Source organism: Polistes fuscatus, unplaced genomic scaffold (assembly GCF_010416935.1).
Source record: "Polistes fuscatus isolate 324 unplaced genomic scaffold, CU_Pfus_HIC Scaffold2, whole genome shotgun sequence".
Taxonomy (NCBI): Eukaryota; Metazoa; Arthropoda; class Insecta; order Hymenoptera; family Vespidae; genus Polistes; species Polistes fuscatus.
In genome coordinates, this window is record NW_025113096.1 from 2217464 (window position 1) to 2234889 (window position 17426).

General features: G+C 37.0%; 1 protein-coding gene across 8 annotated transcripts in view; it reads right to left on the reverse strand.

Moving 5' to 3' along the window:
- LOC122516702 (nucleolysin TIAR) overlaps positions 1 to 17426 on the reverse strand; it is a 401875-nt gene that overhangs the window by 226946 nt on the left and 157503 nt on the right. For all 8 annotated transcript variants that reach the window (XM_043634731.1, XM_043634732.1, XM_043634740.1 and 5 more), the window contains one exon: positions 381 to 438. In XM_043634731.1, the coding sequence (XP_043490666.1) occupies positions 381 to 438 (58 nt within the window). The remainder of the gene's footprint in view (positions 1 to 380; positions 439 to 17426) is intronic.

Sequence of the window (17426 nt, forward strand, 5' to 3'; positions counted from 1 at the left end):
CGAGAAATGAAAAAAAGTATACTGTTTTTAAATCATTGCGATTACCCGCACGCAGAGTTAATGTATTTAATATAATTGTGTTAAACGCGAATTCGGAAACAAACGCAATAAATGCATTGTTAATGAATATCGAAATGACGAAACGCTTTAATTATGCAAATAAAAAAAGAAATAATATAATAATCATCATGAATATTTTTCAAAAATTTCAAAAAACTTCTCTTTTTCTTCCTAATATTTGTATATGCATATATAAAAAGAAACAAATTAAGGTAGCATAGTTTTCCTACTCCTTAAATTTAAACGAAAGAGACTAAATGAGTACGAAATAAAAGTAAAGAAATATTGAAAAGAAGAATCTTAAAATAAAATGTACTCACTACTCGTGTCCTGCTTCGGTTGGTTGCCCGGCGATGTCGCCCAGTTAACTTTCATTTCCTGCAACATTTGAAAGGAGAACAAATTCTGTAATCGTACGTATTTTACAAATTAAAAATAAAAAAAGAAAGCTTACAAATCCGTAATATGTGAAATCAGATGAAAGAATGAATCAAAATAAATAGAAATTCTTTAAAGAGGAAATATATTTTCCTCACGATTTTCTAAATATATCGATTCCCTCGTCCCATCTACTACAATATCAAAAGCGTAACTCATATTTATTCAGACTTCTCTCAGACGTGAAAGTGTTTCTGTCCAGTAGTGATACTGCTACTGTCAAGGAGGCTCATACTTTTAAATTCGAACGTGGATTCGCGCCAACACGGAAGTGCTTCCTCCCCCGCACTGTCCCTACAGAGGATAGCAGTCGGCGTCGGCCACCGGAAATGGGACGTGTCGGCTATCGTCGGGTCTTAACAGTCGCCGTAAAACGGATTCTTTATATGCGACGCTCTATATACACAATTTCTCCTTTTGCAGTCCAAGATATTTCGATAGATAGTAAAAGTCATTTTTGCTGGAACCGTAAGCACTCTAGAAGAGAAGGGGAAGGAAGGAAAATGAGACAGAAAGAAAGAGAGAGAGAAAGAAAGAAAAAGAAAGAGAGAGAGAGGAGATGGTGATACTAAAATGCGAGGATCTAAGGGAACGAAAGAACTTTTCGCTTTTATCGTCACGACCGAGCGTGAAAAGCGAACGATTAATTCGATAGTCTAACTTTCTATTATACGAGCGACATTCATTTTCCGGATTTACATTTGGCTATGGAATTACTCGATCGCTCGACGACGTAGAACGTTTCCGCACTTGCCGAAAATTCCTCTCTTTGATCTTCGATTCGCATATCATTCCATAAAATAAGACGAGGAGAATAATCGTGTATAAATGATGGTAATTGGTCGGATGATAACGACGATATCGAGAGCATTGTATAATGTCACATAATGGATATGTAATTGCTACGAATGTAGAATATCTTCCGGGCTATTAGAGCTCATTTGAATAATTCAGATAACGCACGCATTAACAATAACAATAGTTTACATTGGGGGAGGAGGGGGTTCGAGGTAGGTGGACCAATGGCTACAAATAAAAATGTGACATTGTTTTCGAATGATGAAATGCGAAATTCAAAATTGCTTACCGTTGTGCCAGTATCGTGTAGTAAGTATTATATAAAGGAAGGAAACACGTTGGGATAGAATTAAAGAGACAAACAAAGAGAGCGAGAGAGAGGGGTGGAAAGGTTTTAAAAGGAAGAAGAAGAAGAGATAAAAAAGAGATAATAGAAAAATGGCGGGAACAGCATAAACGACATTCTATTCGTATCAGTGCGAGCTTAATTCGGTACACGATACACCGTGGTGGTGCTGATATTGAATCGTTACTTTTCATTTCCCTTGGACGTTGCCACGGACCTCGTCGACGTTGCTATTTCCTCGCTACGTTCGGCCATATACTGAATACGATATCTATCCGTTTCGGTCTGTTTCCAAATTTCGGTTTCTAATTAACACCGTTTCGCAAGAACTCCGATGTCCATCGAGAGACCACGAGACACGCAAAATACTCTCCGATTCTCGTACGTTCAAATCCTAAAGTTAAAAGTAATAGAATATGAACAGCGGTAGAGACCAAATTAGAAATTAAAATTAAAATCGATTCATTGATGGTTTCTAAATTTAGCCAATTTCGTAAGGATTCTGGTGGTCAACGGAGATTCCTAGAATATTTGAATTTTCTGTCGATAGTGGTCAATTAAGAAAATAAATTCGATAGTAACGAAGAGAACGTAACCTAGCTGGATAACTAAGTTATTTGTATACGAAATATCCTCAAATACGCAAAAGCTGATGAAGATTAAACGAAACGTATGTTAAACAATGATGCTAGCTTTAAAATATATTGGTTTACAAACAAGTCGCATACAATTAGAGGACGTATGAACATAATTGCAGTTTGCCTGCTAACGATGTTTTAGACGTGTTTAGAATCAACAAATAGAAATAGAGAATAGAGTAACTTACAGTGTGTCAATTTTGAGATAAACGTTTTAAGAAGATTAATCAGAGAATTTGTTATTTCTGATTTTAGCATTTTATAATTCATATTAGACGTCTTTAATCAGTGATTTGAAAGTCGGGGCATAATCACATTGAATTATTTAAATCTCACCGACGATCTCTCGTTCGTTACTAGTTATAATCGACATTTATAATCCGCTTCGAGTTCGCGCCGATCCGATTTCGAACGAGAGCTACTTAAATTACGTCTCGGGGCGTAAAGCCAAACGCACTTTTCACGAATTTCGCGAATGCAATCGCATAGTATTCGCGGGGCACGATGGTAACCACTCACGATGGTTGGCTCTCGTTTTCCACTACCACTCTCACTCCCTCCCAAAATCGATACGTTCGATGATAATTGAACCGAATTATGGCGAAACGCGCAAGTGGTGGCAAAATAGTCTGCCAACGAGAAGTGGAGCTCGATAAAGCGTTTATGCCGAGGCTTTGTTCGATTATTGACGCACCGCGGATCATAAAATGCTGTAGAATGGTCATTGAAATACATCGATGGAATGCCACAATTAAACGATTGCACTAAAAATCGACGAAATTTTCCCCGCATATTACACGCAATTGAACTCGCACCGTCACTATAAACGTATAGTGTCACTCGTGAATAACACGTCAAATCATATAACATTAGGGTATGTAAAAGAAAAAAATGAAAAAGAAAGAAAAACGAACGAACGAACGAACGAACGAACGAACGAACGAACGTATTACAAACAATGAAAATCATTTTCCAGGATCATTTAATTCCACTGAGAAGGATTACACGTTCCCATGCGATACCCACCGACAAAACAGCGAGTACGAATTTTAACGGTAAACGATTTGTCTCGTACAAGGTGTTTCCTCTAACGCGTTTCCATTTAATCTTCCTTGCGAAAGTTAAAAAGTGGAGCTAAACAAATTCAACGAATAGTTGTGTATAAAAGAGTGAAAAAGAGAGAACGGAGAGAGAAAGAAAAAAAAAAAACTAGATAAATTTTTTTCCCCTCCGTTATATTTGTGTACAAAATCACTCGGCCAGAGGTGGATATACATATAAAAAGAGAGAAAGAAGAAGAAGCGAGGAGGAAAGAGCGCAGAAAAAAAATAGTAGTTTCTTTAGCGGGATAGTAGTAACGTTAAAGACTGGGAAGAAAAGCACGGTGAAGAAAGGATAAGGAATACGGAGCGAGGAATAAGTAAGTAAGCGAGTGACTACGTAAGTAAGTAAGTAAGTAAGTAAGAGAAGCAAGTAAGTCTGGTAAGTAAGTAAGTTAGGAGAGAAAGTGGAAGGAGCGAGAGGGTGGGAGGGAAGTAGCATAGTAGTGGCCAAGAGGTGGTAACGCTCGCGGAGAACACGCGCGGGGCGTACGCGCGGAGCTAACGACGGGCCCGCAGTGTGTCTGCAGCAATTTGCAACTTTTAATAGTTAGCCCGGGTTTGCACGCCGAGGTCGTCCGCCGTTGCCCAGAGCCCGTTGTTTTATAGTTTATACAACGGAGACGAGAGGGTGCAAAGCAACTTTATTTGTCGTAGTTTTCAACGGTTAATGCACACGCGCCTTATGCCCTCGAATCCAAGCTCCCGTGCTATATTTATATATTAAAGAGTTAAGTTTCCGGAAGCGCCTTCCCGCGGTATTATTCTATGCGTATTTTCAAACTTTCATTTTAAATAACGCTCCTGTACCCGCCGTACTATGGGAACACGTTATAATACGGCCACACGATTTATTTACGACTATTTCAAACGATATTCCGCGCACCGAGAGATATCTTCTGATCGCTAACGCGATTTTATCCCAACACCCTATCCTTAATGGCCGACTATGCTGTTGCTTCGTGCTTTGGATATGGATACTTATCTCTTTCCCTCCCTTTCCATCCATTTCCCTCTATGACTCTCTCTCTCTCTCTCTCTCTCTCTATTCTCTTTCTTCTTCCCTCCTTTACCATACAACGAACCTCCACACCTAACGTTTGCCGTCATTGCAAACGCTTTCGTTATGACGTACGAGAAGTCTTTTTGATAGCTACCAACGAAATTATATTTTCTGCTTTATATACAAGCCACCGAGCTTTACGAGCGAAGCATCGTTTCTCAAGGTATCTCACGAGCTCGTTCGATATTTTCTCTATACCCATCGAGACCCGCACAAAACTGCCACGTCTCCTCCTCCTTCGGCTCGTCAGCTTTGGGATAGGTACTATCTCAAACGAGAAATTCGAACGTATTCCAGCTTATGTTGTCTTTTCCAGAGAAGAAGGAAACTTACGAACGATATAAGTGTAACGTCGATTCATTCAAGAAAGCCTACAGCATACTTTCTTGTCTTCCAACGAAATGGTTTCTTACTCGTTCGATGCAGACGACACTATCGAGACTCCAATCCAAAACGATAGTTGGCCGATTACATATTGTAGTTGGCGAAGGGTGAGTTATCGCAAAGCTGGCGAACACAAATTGAGAGGAGAGAAATCGGCCAGAAATTGCAAGCTGCTGCACTTTTGACCTTAGCCGGGAAGTCGCCTTGCCTGAGATGATATTTATTGTCCTATTATCTTGATTGATGTTCTCTCTCTCTCTCTCTCTCTATCTCTCTTTTTCTTTCTTTCTTTCTTTCTTTCTTTCTCTCTCTCTTTCTCTCTCTGTCTTTCTCCTCACTTTGGTCGGTTACCGACCAGTATCTTATATAAGTACGTTTAATGGCGCAAGGCCGTTTCGGACCACCACCAAGAGTAGACTAAAGGGGTGGTGTCGGTTCTCCACCCCCGTCGTTGACTAACGTTACGATCGTGTAGAAGTCGCTGTCTGCTTCGGTCACTTCGTGTGTGCCATATCCTGCGTTCTCTTATATCTTCTTACTTTCTAACCACATGGCGCCATTAGTCCGTACCACTACTTCCCGCCTTTCTCACCCCGACGCTATAATAACTCACGGAAATGCCATACTCGGTAATTTACGGGAACGCTTACTTTCTTTACTCACGTGAGCTCACCGAAGGCCTAGCCCATATCGGGAAATTACGAAAGGACCGTTTTTACGTGTTTGTCTGGCTTTGGGATGTCTTACAAAATCCTTAATAATTCTTCCAAATACTTCAAATGATTACTATTATTTCCATGCATTACACGATTTAAAAAAAAATATACCTCTTTATATTATTATTACTATATACTAATAGAAAATACACCTAATATTATTATATGTATGAAAGATTACTAATCTTTCATATCTAATTGAAAAACAATTGCGCATACAACTAATACAACTATTATCTGTTTTAACGAAACAATCGCATTTAAAACCGCATGAACGTATTCACACGTACGACGACATAACTACGGTCCATCCGAAATGTAAATTCATGCTCGTTCTTTCTTTTACACTTGCGACAGAGTTAACCAACCCGTTCTCCTACAAAACTATAGACAGAAGTCTAGTTTTACCACTTTGAGTATTCCTAATTACATTTGCTATGCTAATACAGATGAAGTTCCTGCATCATCGACTGAGGGAAAGACGAATGGGAGAGAGAAAGAGGGAGAGAGAGAGAGAGAGAGTATATACACTGACGGTTCGGTATAATGAAACACAAATTGCGCTCTAATGCTTTTCGCCCTGAAGTCGTATGCACGACGAATTCGGTATTACATTTCGAAATGTAAAGACCATTAATCAACGCTAGTAACGAGATTTCCTTGTACGCCGTATTAAACCTTCGCAATGCATCAATGAACGACTTGACTGATCTCTCAAAGTAATCGATCTATACTTAAAAAAAATTCTAGACAGTAACAATTCTAGTACTCGCCCAATGAAAACTCTGCTAGCACCTATCATAAAAATACACAAGGACAATCCAAATATAAGTATTATATATAAATCTTTCTTATGATTAAAGATAATTATTATAACTCGAAGAACGATCGCGCACGTTTATATCCGAAGATCAAGAAAGAATTGACGTGTCGTTCAAGTGAAAATGTTTTATACCGAATGTTAAAAATCTACCGTATATAATATTTCCTAGCATATTCTTTTTCTAAATACGTATAGTCAGTGATTATTCTTAACAAACTCTTAACAAATTAGCATAAACAATCTAACCAAGTATAAGTACATTGAATGTTACGCCAACAAAGGAACAAAACATACGAACGATTCTAGAGACCGCATCAAAGAAACTTAACTTAATATTCTTTTCGCATTTCTTGTCAAATAAAGTTCAAGAGATACTTCGGTGTAACGAAACGGATTTTCAACTTTACACGTAAGAAGAGTTTCTGTCGACTCTCTCTCTCTCCCTCTCTCCCTCTCTTTCTTATGGTTTCTCTGTTTCTCTTGGTTCTTCTTCGATGGATGGTTAGAGGAAAGAGAAGTAGCATGCTACAGGACGCTGGTGTGTATTTGCGTATGTGTCTATGTTAAGCATGATGCAAGTTGCTTCTCTTACATAGTGGAAGGAGAAATACTCCGAGCCGTACCGCACTAACCTATGATATATGATTATACCGCATGCTCCCCGTTCGTATCTTATTATGTATCACCATACTAGCATATACGAGAAACCCATACTCCTTACTACCACTACCCCTCTATCTCACCCTCTTTTCGTGACTTGGTTCCTCCTAGTAGCATTCGGTTTGGCTCGCATTGCCCAAGATTATAGTACCACTCGTTTGTTTCCTCCCTCTCTTTCTCTCCCTCTCCCTCTCCCTTTCTCTCTCTCTCTCTCTGTCTCACGTATATATGTACACATGCGGTTTATCAGGTTGCACTCGGAATGGATATCCAAGCCGACAATGAAAGCACTCACCGATCGTCCGACAAGTAGAAAAGATCTGCGGATATTCAATTTCGATGGGACGAGCTTAAACAGTATAACTGTGAAAGAGAGATAGAGAAGGAAAGAGAGAAAAGGAATATAAAGAATCGAATAAATGTGATAACCCGTTTTACATTTTTCGAAAGTTCCTTTCTGAAAATACTATTTACAGATTTTTTTATTAGCTTTAATTCGTTTCATTTCTTCCCTATAGTGATCATTAATTTAGGTTGAAAATGAATAAACTGCTTATTCCTTGTAAGACATATTTATCAATTATTTTCTTCAATAATTCTTATTAAACTATTATCTCTTGCAGCTTTTTGACCAGTATCAATATACATTTAAATTTTTGTTTCAGTTTTTGAGATTTCTAAAACTAATGTAGAGAAGTGTAATGCCTATTATTATCGTTATAAAAATGTATCTAAAAGAAAGTATCCATCACAAACAAACGTGGAACGTTGTAAAGCATATAGGCTGCGAAAAAAAATGTTTTGTTATTTTAACCGTTTTAACAAAAAAAAGATTATTATATATCGAAATTCATTACTTTCATTACTTTCGACTAAGAAATAGTTTTGTTTTAAAAGAAATATAAGTAAAGGAAGGGCTATCTCTGTGGTCTCTTTTAGTTTGTAGAATAGGTATATCTAATCGCAATAGTGACCTAAACAAACAAGAAATGGGTCGCTTAAGTCGTAAGCGGTAAACACCATAAAGGACAAATAATATCTCTTTTAAGATAGAATAATCTTAAGTTGTACAATTACGTAAGAATATTCCCGGAATTTAACAAGCTGGGAATATTCTAAAAATATTTTCTAGAAGAGCAGTAAAAGTTGTCAGCTTTCATTTCTGATAGTATCATGATGGTATCCCTTCGTTCAGGAATACCACATTCCATTACTAATATTTATAAAACTAACAAGAACATCCACGACCAATAAGAAACTTTTCTTCCTTTTGAAATGATTTTTTGAGAGAAAATGACACTTTTCATTTCAAATGGATTTGTAACAGTTATTACATTTTTCGATCGCACTATCGAACAATTTAACATCATTAATGAACATTCGCATTCAATGTAGGTTCTATGTAATAATGCACTTACCATTAGATTCTCGCTCGAAGCAGTCAAATTTAAGCAATAATACGTAGTCATTATAAATATTTAATATCCGTATCAAATATATATTCGTCTCTGGTGATTACACAGGAAAACTGATATCCATTTATTTATAACTTTTATACCAGTATCTTAATGGTCCGCGTGGTAGACATCGAAAACCAAGATCTTCACGAATGTTCGGTGTTAGACGTGCTCAATTTCAATCGTTAACAGTCCTTTATAAATAATTTATCCTACTTCTGATATTTGTAAAAGATTTATTCTAAAACCGAACTTCACACCACATAAATAATAAAATGAAAATGCGGGTGGTCTAACAGTGCGTCTTTATTCCTTCGCGACTTACAACGAACTACCCGTTTTTACTTTTCTTTTCGATACTCGTTTCGTCTCCTTCTTAACGTTATCGAACTTTCATCCCACTCTAACGCATATTTAGAGAACCTCTGATCTGTATTTATATTTAGTCAGAAAAACCATCTTGGACCGTTTATTTGTCATATACCTGATCGGGCCGGATACTATCACAGCTGTCAAACTAGAAACGTACCCTTGTTCCCTTATCACTGATACATACACGAACACACATGCATACACATAAGCATCATAGACGCATACTATCTTATATAGGCCGGTCAAAAAGGGCCAAACTTCTGAAATTTGGTGACCAGGGGAGAATTCGACCTAAGGGTAATTTGACGACGCTGAATCGAATGGTGCTAATTTTATTGCAATCTGATACTAGGTTCTCGAGAAAAAGGGTAAAAAATGGTAAAAAAGGGCAAAAAATGGCCTTATCTTAGAATCTAGGCATTTAATTGAAAAAAGTTTCAAACAAAAGTTGTAGAGAATTAAAAAAATACATAAAAAATGTTCTATGGTTTATCTTCGTATTTGCAAAAATAAGCTAGAAAGAGTGTTAAAAGTAATTGTAAGAATAGGGGAAAGCAAGTCTTACCCCTCTGTCGGTTTTTACACTCGAGCGCGCTAGTATGCTAGTGTGCGTGCGAGCGTCCGTGTGTACTAATACACAAACGAAGAATCTTTGGACTCCTTTCTATTTGTTTAGGCGATAGCGAGTATTCTTTTTCCTGGCCATCGATAATAGTTGAGCTTTCAGTATACGATTTTTTCTTTCGGTAGCGAGTATTTTTCGTCTTGGCCATCGAGTGTCGAGCGTTCTGTATATCTATATATATCGGCGTATAAGCGCGGCGTTTTTAAATCGAATCTTGATGCTTATGGCACGCTGTTTCTTTATTTATTGTCAAAAATAATGAACCTTGAATAAAAGAAAAACAATAAATCTTTCTAATTTTCTTAATAAAATTAATATTAAAATTTTTTCTTTCTTTTTAATTTTTTTTTCTTAATAAATTTTTCTCAACAAAATTTATATCGTAAGCCAAAAATAAATTCGCACTGCCTATAATACAAATGCATTTTCTTTTTAATTATATTTCCTATAAAATGATTATAAAATATTATTGAAAAAATAGAAAAAAAATTTATTAAGCTTACTTCACAATAACGAAAAAAGAAAAAGAAAGAAAGAAAGGTAAACATACTTGTTAGCGTTGTCAAGATAAGATATAGGTATCGGCGACGTGGAAAACATACACACACTGTAGCTACTGTAGCCACTACACTACTACAGCCAAAAGAATACGTTAATAAATTTTTTTTGACTATTAGACAAAGTCGGAAATAATAATAACACTTCTTACAGATTTTTCCTCAGCTTGAACATAATACTTTGGTATCCTATAGAATATCAAATTATTATTTAAGCAACGTTGAAAAGAATACATTATCGCGCACAGGTACAGACAGACAAACGGACCCCTTCCCCCCAAACACCCCATACATCGCTCCCATACATACACACAAAAGCGTGCATGGTGGGGGTTATTGAGACTGTGCATGTTGCTATACTATGCGTAACTCTATAAACTGAAACTTAGTTAATATTGGTGTGTTATTATGTAGGGCCACACTGTTACTTATCGTACGAGAAGATTATATTATGTTTAGACAGATATTCGATAAAATCTGTATCTTTTGTTCCCTATCGTATCGGAAGATAAGCGAGTTTAGAACGAAATGTTTTATACCTGCATTCTATTAAAAATAAAATTTGTTTTTTACTATGCTCTTAGAATAGTTTTCAATAAAATGTCATCCAAGCCTACAATGTTGCAACAAGTAGGTTAATTAAAATTTCTTATTTGTATTATGAAAAGTTTATTACTTTTAATAAGAAAAGTCATAAATTTTGTTTTGTACAACTTTTTTCTTTTCTTATGTATTCTGAATAAATATTTTTAATGGTACTCTCTATCTCTTTCTCTCTCTCTCCCTCCCTCTCCTTATTCTTATTATAACATTTGTATTTTTGAGAAATATACTTGTAGATATGTAGTGTACGATGTTGGTGGTCCTTTATGAAGTAATCAATCCGATACCGACATCCTTACCTTTATCTTGTTTCTCCTTATCTTTTCAAACAAGTCCAAAAATCATCAGAAAGAGATCCCCCTTATCGTACTTCCTTTCTGCTCGCTTCATCAGCAGATCGCTTCTGTGGTGTGTGTGTGCGCGGTAATGTATTCTTTTCAACGTTGTTTAAATAGTAATTTGATGTTCTATAGGATACCAAAAAATTATGTTCAAGTTGAGGAAAAATCTGTAAGAAGTGTTATTTCCGATTTTGTCCAAACGCGCTTCGCATTTCTGACTGCGGCTAGGTACAACTAGTAAGGACGGATTTACGGCTTGGACGGTAACAATTATATTAACAAATTTCTTTAGAAGGAACACTTTAATTTTTTTTCTTTATCTTTTTTTTTTATATGAAAGAAGACGAACATTCGTACGTGAACACTTTCGTACAATGTTATTTATTCTACGTATAAGCAATGTTTCGTCATAAAATTTTATGATTTATTCAGGTTCGACATGCCATTTGACGAATATTTCGTCGAGTTTCTTGCAATACGAAAACATGGTTTACTATCCCAGACCTTTTTCTCTTCAACCTTTTGGCCCTTCATCGGATGGGGGGATATTGTATAAGGATACTTACTTGGTTCGAAGTAAGTGTGCTAGAGAATGGTCGTAAAATAAGGATACTTGGTAGTCTATCAATTATTAATCACTCGTCACGAAAAACTTACCAAATACCTAAACCCTTCGTAGAAAAAAAGATCTATAGGGCACAAGGGAGAGAACGAATGTTTGTTTATCTATGTATTCTAGTTCTTTTCCTTTATTTTTGTTTTTCATTTTTGGAACGGGTGCCATTACGAGTGTCCTTTAACTATGACATGCAAGAGGTCGCCGACAAATATTCACCCTAAATTTCCGACATAACTTTTTTCTTTAAATAATGAAAAGCCAATCTTAGTAAATCGTTTCTTGCTTGCATGTGCCAAGGGCGTATGTCCTTGAACAATTTTCGGTTTTATCAAATTCCAAGAGCGCGAAGTGGGCGACATGGTAACGAATATGGGTGGTGGCGTTAAAATTTATTTGAATCTACGCCAATTTTCTTGTCCGATCTCAACACGATCCTAAGATCAATGTGATTTGTTTTATGAAAGTAATTCTTAAGAAACGAAAGCCAAGATGTCAATGAAATAGAAAGATAAAGAGAGAGAGAGAGAATCGTCATTTACTTTTATAATCAATTGAAAGATAGGAAAAGTAACGATCTTGTCGAAAAATTAAAATTTCTGAAAACGGTTTGTACATTTGAGTCGAGAAGTTTTTCCAAAGTAAAAAGTACCGGGGAGTCGTAAGAGCGAATTTCAAGACAAGGAAGAAAAGGAAAAAAGAGACGGTGGGAAGGAAGGTGTATACATATATGTGTGTAAGAAAAAAAAGGAAGAAAAAAGACGAATGCACAAGGACGAAGAGACGAGTGGCTCGTGCTCAAAGATAAGATCTTTTCTCGAGTGAATTTCACGCGTTCACCCCACGGTGGGCCACGTAAAACGCAGTTTACTCATAGTTGAGACGCAAGCTCGTCGACGAGCCGTGCTCTAAGCATTCCTGACAAAAAGCACGTACGCGGGCGCACATAAGAGAAAGAGAAAGAGAGAGAGAGAGAGAGACGTACATAGGAGCTAAGGTTAAGCGAGAAAGCTGCCTTCAAGCTTTCGCCACGAGCTTTCGCTACGAGCTTATCCTAGGAGCTTCTTTACTGTGAACCATCCCCACCATGGAATGTGCTTCAACCCTTCAAGTGGCTCCTCGTGAAACATTCTAAACGCGTGGCTCGACCTACTCCTCTTTTGTCCTCTCGTAAATGTTCCCCGCGACTTCTCCTTTCCACCATGATTCTTGGCTATAATGAACGAGCATTATACGCGTATCGTCTAATTTCTTTTTCCCTCGGACATTTTCTTCAAATATTTCATCGATTTCGTTACACGATTTACTTATTTCCTATATATATATATATATATACTTTCATTTCTCTTGATCAAACCATACCAAATATCTATTTTCTTACATCATAAATACACAAATATTCTACATGGAAGCTAATGCATAATCGACTTCTGATAAAATCGAAAAATACGAAGCATATATGCAAACGAAACGTAGAAACAGAGAATTTATTTGATACTGTTTGTTTCCCCACATTCTATCAAGAAGTTCTTCGAGGGTAAATGTTTGCAAATTCCTCGGACGTAAGGTTGGTCCCCGCACAAATGGAATACCCGATGTACATATTTAAACACCGATCGAATGTCGACTACCTACTAAATCTTTCATTTTCTCGTAGAGCTCGGAATTCGGACTTTAAGTTCTACTTGAATCTAAATTTGGTGGGACTGCGCGCGTCGGTCGTTATTGAGTTAGCCTCGCGAATTGGAAATAATTGAAAAGAGAATCGAGAAATATATGGTGGAAAAAGAGAAAGGCGGTGTGCCAAGGTATATTTCCGCCGAGGTATAATAAAGCCTTTTTTTTATTTTTCTTCCCGAAAAGATGAAAAAGAAACGAGTTAACCGATTTTTTATCTTTTCTTCATCGATATACATATATATATTATTTTACGTAAGATGATAAAAAAAGGGGAAAGCAGACAGGAACAATTTATCACTGTAATGTAGTGGAACATAGAATTGGAAACAAGTGAGAAGAGAAGAAAGCGAGGGAAAAAAAGAAAAGGTAAGAAAGTAGAGACTAGGGAACGATTATACGCTCGATAAAAGCGATACGAAGTAGTACAATGAAAAGTACCGATCTTGAGACGATATTAACGCCTCGATAACGCAATAACCATCTTTAATCCTTACCCCCAAGGTGACTTTCCAAAGGAAAACTTTTCCATCCATGGATATTGCATCTGGCTCATTCTTACGTAGGTAACAATTCCTAAGAACTTTCTTTATCGTAACTATCGATTTGTTTTAATTTAACGTTTTAACGTTTTAATGAATCTGATACTGTTACTTGCAATTAACCCATCGTTCATTTATTTTTGCGTATCGTTTTCCTTACCATTTTTCAATCAAATCCATATATACATCATAATTATCTTAACTTCGCGTTTCTTTTTATAGAGTTTCTACGAAGAAAATGCTTTTAACATTATCTTCATTAATTTATAACGTATTTAGAAAGAAAGAAAAAAAAAACAAACAAAAGAAAAGATACAAGCTAATAAGAAAGCTTTTTACTAAAGAAGTTCATAAAGCGTAGGATGAAACTAACAAGTTGAAAGTAATTTCTGTAGAATGTGATTAAATAAGATAGTCTTCTCTACGAGGGGAGTACGTAATAATAGTATAAATTCGTTCGATATCGCGATATTAGCATGCGAATGAGATTCAGGAAACGTGCTCGACGTCGGCTCACGAACTTTGTTTCTCTTCCTCTCTTTTCCTCTCTTTCTCGTTCTCTCTTAGAAGCTTTAAGAGTAGTAGCTGAAGGTAAGGCTTTAGAGGATTCTCGTGTATTTTAACGATTTTCACGTGCCGAAAGAAAAGGAGAGTGGAATGAGAAGGAAAGATGCCGTCAGTAGATAACTTCCTTTGTTTCTTTCGTTCGGTAGAAGCTTCTTCGTTCTTTCTTCAAACGAAGAAGGAGGAGAAGAAAAAGAAGAAGAGGAAGAAGAACGAACGAAAGGAACGAAAGGACGAAGGAAAAGTAGAAAGAGCTTGGAAACGACAGTCGTCGTAGGACGCTTTGACTGGCATCTCCGTCGGCATCGGTACTCGGTAGCAGTCGAAAGAAGGTGGCGAATGCAGTGAAGCAACCGAGAAGTCAGAGGAACGAATTCTTCCCATCGATATTTAAATTCCGCACCAAGAAGACAGCGACAGGTCATGGACGTGAGCCTCGCAGACTTTGATCCTCTTGGTAATTACATTCTTTCTGTTTGAAAGTGGCAAGGCAGTGGTACCGGTGACTTGACCACGCCTCTTTCACCAAAATTTCTCTCTCTCTCTCTCTATTTTTCTTTATTTTTTTCTCCGTTATTTTATAGATAAGCATACATTTCCGATATCTATCATAATACAATCTCATAAATTTCAAACTCATCAGTGCATTTAAATTATCTATAATTCGAATAATATTATATCAAATTTTATCGACTTTAATAACTTGACTATATTGATTAAAATAATATATATTAAAATATATATATATATGCGAATATTTGATTTGCGAAAGATTTGATTCGTACAAACAGTAATATTTTTAAACACTTTGAATGGAAAATATGAGGGAAATTATTTTCGAGATGTGGATACAAAGACGAAGGATGAGTACAAAAAATTTACACGCGAAGTTCTAGCATTACAATTCGAGATGGTTGAAATAAGAAGCAAGGAGACAACGAGAATCGCTAAGTGGAGTAGAGGGTCGGGAAGTAGAGAATTAAATATACTGTGCGCTACGTTGAAGGTTGGAGAAGGACGGAGGTCTCTTGTAAAAGAGTCCGGTAGGCAAGAGGTCTGGCGTGTCCCTAGAGGGCTGCTTTGACATCCTAGCAGTAAGTACCTGCCGCAGGTTTGTCTCTTTCTACCCACGTTCTTTGTCTCTCTCTCTCTGTCTCTTTCTCCCGCTACTCGTATAAAGCAGTGCGCAACGCTTGTGTAAGTATAGAGATGGCACACGAACGAGTATCACTATTCTACTTGTCGCACCTATGAGCGTTGAGATCTCCCGAGCGACGAGAAAATCTTTGGCCTATTTACGCGCAAACTCGTAAACGATTCCAATTATCCGATAATCCTTCCAGGATCCTTCTGAAATACATTTGACCTGCTTTTTGAATTAAAGAAGAGAAAAAAGCCGCAAGAAAACTTAACATTAAACGATACTAATGCGTATATTTCGATCAAAAGAAATTCTTATCATTTAGAATTGTTCGAATTGTTTATCACAAAGAATAATGAATTTTATTTTCTCGCAATATTATTGAAACGAACTAATGTAAAGTAATAACGCAAAATTCTTGAACTAACACGCTCTTATTACACGATTCTTTGTCGTTCCTTTTTTCACGTGGTGCATACTGAAAGTTTTATGAATAAAGCTAGAAATGCAAATATCAAAAAGACGGACAAGGTAAGGTGATATGCGCTAGGATGCGGTGGTGATGTGATAGAGGGAAGAGGAAGAAAAAAGTTAAAGAAAAATGAAAGAAAGGAAGAGGGAAAGAAGAAAGTATGTAGCAAACGGCTCAGTCTCTAAGGTTCCTCCGCGGATTGCAAGAGTGCGAGATTGACGTGAATATCCGGTCTCTGCTCAATAAAACACGCAAAACAAAAAGCCATCGTAAAACATCGGTTTAAACTTTCATGCGAGTCTATCCAGATGCTTCCCTCGCTTTTCCTTTTTCCTTACCTCCTCCTCCTCCTCCACCACCTCCACCTCCTCTCTTTTTCTTTCAATACAAGGCAACCCCTCTCTGTGTTTTCTCGATCCCTTTCGCTTCTTACCTTTCTCCTACTACCTTTCTCGCCTTACTATGGAAATTTCTTCTACGAAAGAATAACCGAGTGTAACTTGTACGTGATGAGCTCCACCATTTTCTATTCTTTTCGCATAAATAGCACGCAACGTATACGAAAAAAAAAGACATTAAAAGCGAATAAAATATACCGGGATATATCGAATGGACAGGTGAAATGTTGTTATAAAAATTCTATTGAATATCGTATTTTTTCATTCCGAATTTGTATCATGGTTTATGTTTTTTTACGTCGGCCGATATCGCGTTACGAGTGTAATTTGCTTCGTTTGGATGAAACGTTGGATATATTAATCGCTTTAGCCGAATACGTTTGGGTCAAAAGTGATAATTGACGATTTTTGTGAGAAAGGAAGAGAATGAGAGACGGAGAGAGAGAGAGAGAGAGAGAATGAGAAAAAGAGAGAGACAGTGAGGGGTAGAGAAAGGGAGATAGAGAATAATGACATACATATATATTTGATAACAGGGAAACGAAAATTTGGCTAGTAGTATTTTTAGTAATTTATTTTCAGTTTCAATGAATACCTATCAGAAGCAAGTCTAAATCAACGGATTGCTCCTCATGCAGACATTTGTTCCGACACGATTTCTCTCAAGCGATCAATCAAGATCAAATATCCTCTAAATAACGTTCGATAACACCCCCTTGAGATTTATCTTTCTCGTACTTTTTATTCCCCGTGACGGGCATCGATAAAATTGCGAGCATTCAGAGCTTTCAATAAACGTACTCCAGAGAGGTTATTGAAAGCTCGGACAAATTTCCCAAAATTTTTTGGTCGATTTCATCCTACTCGGAAGACAGCGACAGTTGAATATCACGAGTACACCTCCCGTCTTTTTCGAAATGACAGAAAAACTCCTTTGTAGCTCTAACAAGAAAAGAGTCTTTGTTCTCGAAACAAGAGAAAAGGACTATCTGCGATCCCATGGGACGTTTTCTAACTAGAGGAGGCAAATGAAGA